A 6000-nucleotide genomic window follows, 5' to 3' on the forward strand; every position below is an offset into this window, starting at 1 on the left:
GATGAGTTCAAATTCCACTGCAGCAGGAAGGGAATTTCAATTTAGTTAATTATATAAATCTTAAATAAAGGCCACTATCAGTGTCACTGCCTGGAAATGTGGTGGAGACACATTCAAATCAAGAGAACTTTGAATGATTATTTGAATAGAAATGGTTTGTAGGAATAAGGCAGGACATTGGCTCTTGGTAATAGAACCAACTCAGGAACTATAGGTTGAAAGGCTATGATTAATGACTATGGACAGGATGTAATGTGTCCGCTAGTTGGAGGAGCCTGCATCAGCTCACTGGGGCCTAACTGAACTAAATGCCCATCAGGCATTTAACTGGCTGATGGGACTCATTGCAGCTCATGTGGACATGCAGGAGGCTAGAAGAACACAGCAAGCCAAGCAGCATCAGGAGGTGGAGAAGTCAATGTTTCAGATGTAACACTTCACCTCCTGATGCTGCCTGGCTTGCTGTGTTCTTCCAGCCTCTTGCCTGGTTACTTTGGATTCCAGCATCAGCAGTTGTTTTTGTCTCATTGCAGCTCATGCCAGTCTGTTCACCAGGATCACAGAACCCCTGCAGTGTGAAAGCAGGCCATTTGGTCCATCACTTCCACATCAACTCTCCAAACTGCATCCCATCCAGACCCACCCCCCCATCCCTGTAACCCTGCATTTCCCCATGGCTATTCATCCCAAACTGCACATCTTTTGAGTAGGGAGAACATGCAAATTCTACACAGTCACCCCAGGGCGGAATTGAACTCAGGTCCCTGACACTGTGAAGCATGAATGTTAACCACTGATCCACTGTGGTACCCTTAAATGACCCCCCAGGCCAGATCTGAGTGAGGGTGGGATGGAGGGTCATGGAGTTGGGAGGTTTGGGGTGGGATGGGGAGGAATGGGTTGAACCTGGATGCAGGGCCAGAGATGTGGCATTCAGCAGCTATCCTCTGCGTGACCTCAGGTGTTGTCTGATTTGGCACTAAGTGCCTTTGAAAGTGGGACCCCCCTGTGCTCAAGAAGATCACAAGCAAACTCAACAGGCTTTCTGGGAGCATGGGCAAATCATTCCATTCTCAGTTAACCCCTGATGTATCATTAAATTCAGCTGGATGCAGGTGTCAATTGGCTGCTTCACGAATCTAACTGAGATCTGCTAGCAAGCGGCTGAATTGAACATTTAATAACTGCTCGTCTGGCCAGAGGCACCCAAAAGAAAAGTACAAGAGTTAAGTTCTGGATTGACACATGGCACTAAACAACACAGCAGATTGAGAGTTTAAATCAAACTTGATATACTGGAGGACAAAATCTCAGCTGACCCTCCAGTGCACTACAGAAGGTATACTGTGTTGTTGGAGGTACTCTCTTTTGGATGAGACAATAAACCTCATCTGTCCTCTCAGATGGTCATAACAGAATCATTAGCACCATTTTGAAGAAGAAGAAAGGGGAGTGCTGACTAATACTTACTCTTCAAATCACATCAGTAAAGATTGTCGCATTGTCACTGTCGTGTCACAGCTTAAGGGATTTTTGTGCAGGTAAATTACTTGCTGTGTTTCATAAAATACAACTGTATATACTGTACAACACGCAATCAGCTGCAGACGGATTTCAAACATCCTAAAACATCTGTTTTCTCCTTCTTTCTTCTCCAGATAAAGTGTTCAGATAAATCCTGGAATTAGTGAGATTCTACAACCATCATTCTGGGTGTATGAATTTAAATGGGCTGGATTACTTTTCTCAGCCTTAGCTTTTAGAATCTTAGAGACAGAGTTATGCAGTATGGAAACAGATCCTTTGGTCCAACTCATCCATGTTGACTAGATATCCTTAACAAGTCCCACTTAACAGCATTTGGCCTATGTCCCCCTAAGTGCTTATTATTCATATACCCATCCAGATGCCTTTTAATTGTAATTGTAACAACCTCCACCATTTCCTCTGGCAGTTCATTCCATACATGTACCACACTCTGCATGAAAAAGTTTCCCCTTAGGTCCCTTTTAATCTTTCCCTTCTCACCTTAAACTTATGCCCTCTGGTTCTGAACACACCTCTCCTGGGGAAAAGACCTTGAGTATTCACCCTGTCCATACCTTCCACATTCTCTTCAAGTCACTCCTTATCCACTGACTTGGAGATATGTCACTGTTCCTTCACTGTCACTTGGTCAAATTCCAGGAACACTCACCCTAACAGCACTATGGGTTTTTCCACACCCTGAAAACTGCAACAGTTCAAGAAAGCAGCTCACCCCCACCCACTCAAAGACAACTGGGCAATAAACATTAGCCTAGCCAGCAATGCCCACAACCCCAACTTGAATAAAAATGGAATAAAGTTCATGCAAGGATGGTGGGAAAAGCTTCTTATCAAATACAGGAGCAAGTTCAAATGGAGCAAGTTCAAATGGCTTACTCCTGCCCCCAAACAATGTTTATTTACATTTTTCCATTCACTTGTGCGATGTGGGCAGGACTGGCTGGCTTGCATTTATTGCCTATCCCGAGCTCATTACCATCATCTCAAGGGCTACCGTGAGTGAACAACAAAAAAAAACAACTTTCAATAAAAAGTCTCTAGATTAATATTTGAGAAAGAAAGATTTGTAGGGCTTTGGAGAAAAATCAGAAAGTTGGAAATTTTGGACAATTCCTTCAAAGAGCTAGCACAGACATCATAGATTGAATGGCCTCTTCCAGTAATTAAAAAGAAATTTATGAACTTTATGGGAGTGTCTATTCTCCTAACACCTGAATTTGGGGATTACAACTGCACTGCTTCTAGAACTTTCTATCACTTATTCACAGCCCACATCAAGCAGTGTAATCTGTTAAAAATGCACACACAATGAGAGATTTGGTATTTTCTTGCAAGAGGAGATCAAGGTGAAAATTGTTTTGTTAAAATTCATGACCTGTTGACGTTTGCACACAATCTTATCGTCTACAGATTAAAATGTTTCACCTCTGTCCTTTGCGAATGTAACTATTCTTTCAAATTGAAATGGGGAGGAATTCCAGGTTAAATGGAATAGAACTGAAAATTAACCATGTCAATCCCAGAATAAATTGGATAGAGTCAAAATCAATTCCCTAAAAATTAAACGATTGGCAAAATAGGGATTAACTCTCAGTCCTTTGAATATTCATAGTCCCCAGTATTGCTGGAATTAATTTACTTTCTAGCACTTCAAACTACAGGAGATCATTCAAATTAGTCCATATCACAACAGACGGAATGGGAAAAGAAGATTGAACAGAGTTTAGCACCTCTCATACCTCACCTTTCCTAAAGTTGAGGTCACCCAAAACTGCTCATGATCTTTTTGTTGTAAACTGCCCATGGCCTAAACATGCCTCCGAACATAATTCATCCATAACCTCTGTGCTCACTGGATAAGCAACGAAATTTCAAAATCATTGTTTTTAAATCCTCTCATTGCTTTGCTCCCCCCTACCTATATATTATTATTGTAAAGGTGGCACGATGGCTCAGTGGTTAGCATTATTGTCTCACAGCGCCAGGGACCTGGGCTTGATTCCACCCATGGGTGACTGTCTGTTTGGAGTTTGCACATTCTCCCCATGTCTGCATTGAGTTTTATCCCACAGTTCAAAGATGTACTGGTTTAGTGGACTGACCATGCTGAATTGCCCATAGTGTCCAGGGATACATAGGGTAGATTAATCATGGGAAATATAGGGATACAGGGATAGGGTAGGGAGTGGGGTTTGGGTGAGATTCCCCTTAGAGGGTTGGTGTGGACTCAATGGGCCGAATGGCCTGCTCTCACACTGTAGGGATTCTATGAATTAGAAATTTCTGTACTAGGACTATTCCAACATCCTGATTTGTAGACGTTACTGGCAAAAGCAACCTGCCTTGTCCATCAGTAACAGTCCTTCAGAAGGGGACGGTTGAAGTCAGTACGGTGTCAGTAAATGTAGGGTATTGTTAGCCATACATAGTCATAGAATGGCACAGCATGGAAATAGACCCTTCAGTCCAACTTGTCCATACCAACCAGATATCCCAACATGAAGGGGCTTCAGGATTTTGAGTTAACAACAATGAAGAGAGTGATCTGGTTCTGAGTCCGGACGGTACATGGCTTGGAAGGAAACTTGCAGGTCGAGGCATTCAAGTGTATTTATTACCTGGTTGCACCCAGAATGACTATGCTACTGTGCAACCTGTTCAGCTGTAAGGTATTTTGAGACGATTGTACTGAGGGAAAGGTATTAACGAAATGCAGATCGAGTATCCTAATTTTTAGTCACTGTGCCTGAGATACTGGGGTCCAAAAGATGACCAATAAATGCTGGCCTTGCCATCGATACCCTAATCCTGTGAACAAACAGCAAGAGAGGTCCAAATCTCTCCCCAAAACTTGCCACCTCTCTCCCCCCCGCCCCCACCTGCCCAAAGTCTAGTGACGTCTTTTAATGTTTCCTTAGCAAGTCACATGTCAACTTTTACTGGATTAGGAGAACTTCAATAGCTTACCTTCCATCCTTCTCATGGGTAGTGAGAGGAGGGGGTGAGGATGGGGAAATAAAAACTAACAATTGCAAAGTACGATCCCAAAGGAAACTGATTAATTTTTTTAAAAAAATACAGTATTTGATTCAACTGGTGTGAATGCCGAAAGCCGGATTACAAACGGGCTGTGCAATATCAACCATAGTCCCAAAAGTCTGATCCAAAGCAGTGAATAGGAATTCCATGCCATTATAAGTGAACTTGATTTATGCCAATATTTGTAATCCAATGGATTCCCTCGGCTGACTGTAAACTAATGCAGTTAAAGTAGCAAACAGCCAATTCCAGAGACAGAAAGACAAAGCAAACGCTGAAGATTGGGGGGAAACAAGGGGGGATATTAGAAGATGGGAGATTATGAAACAGGGACAAGTACAAGCCCCTGGCTAATGCAAAAAGCCTCACGTTTTCTTGAAGACGCCGCCAATGATTGTCCCGACGAGGACGCAGAAGTTCTGCGCAAAGAAGACCCAGGTGATCTGTTGCAGGCTGGAGTGGGTCTGACAGCGGAGGTCGAGCAGGGTCGGCCCCAGGAAAGCCATGCACAGCCCAAAGGAGCAGAAGGCGCTCCACAGGGTCAGGGTGGGCTGAAGGTTCCGCTTGAAGAGTCCCCAGCGGCGGTCGTCCCACATCTCCCAAGGCACTGCTCAGAAAGGGGCAACTCAACTCAACTCAACAAACTGGCGTGTGAAATTACAGCGCTGCCTCTGCTCTGTTGCTACTTAATGGATTAAGACTCCACCTCCAGCAGGTTCTGAGTTCACCAGCCAGCCCCTCTCGGTTTTATACTCTGCTTCTGCCAGGTATTAACCCTTTGCTCACACACCCCTATGCCAGGACTTTGCACTGTTGTACTCTGATGTAAACCCCTGGGCAGTAATTAATGGTTCACCCACCGCGGGGGTGAGAGTTACTCAGTGCCTTTCACAATCAAAATATTGGACAAGACTTCCAGTTTCCTTAAACTGTTAGCGAGTTCGGTTACACGCATGAGCAGCAGTTAATGTTTCGTTTCGCTGCAGTTAAACTGGTAAAAGAACAAGTTACAGCTTAACGTGGGGGCAGTTAGTGTATTTTCAATGGCAGGTTGAAGCTATAACCAACCACTCACTCTCCCCCTTCCCACAAAGTCAGCATTTGTAGCCCATTCCCCTATCGCCACTTGAATTGTGGGTCTTGCCTTTCAGAGGGCAGTTAAGAATCAACCACATGGTTATGGGTTTGGAGTCACATGTAGGTCAGACCATGAAGAATAGCAGATTTCTTTCCTTGAAGGGCATTAATGAACCAGATGGGTTTGCAGAGTGGCTCAGTGGTTAGCACTGCTGCCTTGCAGCGCCAGCTACCTGGGTTCACTGTCTGTGTGAAGGTTGCACGTTCTTCCTGTGTCTGCATGGGTTTCCTCCGAGTGTTCCCACAGTCCAAAGCTGTGCTGGTTAGATGGGTTGC

At 44.1% G+C, this 6000-nt stretch overlaps 1 protein-coding gene across 1 annotated transcript in view; it reads right to left on the bottom strand.

Moving 5' to 3' along the window:
- Positions 1 to 5287, bottom strand: part of slc60a1a (solute carrier family 60 member 1a) — a 65616-nt gene extending 60329 nt beyond the window's left edge. Inside the window, exon 1 of the mRNA XM_043716380.2 lies at positions 4957 to 5287. Coding sequence (XP_043572315.1) covers positions 4957 to 5183 — 227 coding nt within the window. The 5' untranslated portion in view covers positions 5184 to 5287. The remainder of the gene's footprint in view (positions 1 to 4956) is intronic.
- Positions 5288 to 6000: the final 713 nt, after the last annotated feature.

Source organism: Chiloscyllium plagiosum, unplaced genomic scaffold, assembly GCF_037043375.1.
Source record: "Chiloscyllium plagiosum isolate Xiang-an unplaced genomic scaffold, Cpla_swu_hap1 HiC_scaffold_26, whole genome shotgun sequence".
Classification (NCBI taxonomy): Eukaryota; Metazoa; Chordata; class Chondrichthyes; order Orectolobiformes; family Hemiscylliidae; genus Chiloscyllium; species Chiloscyllium plagiosum.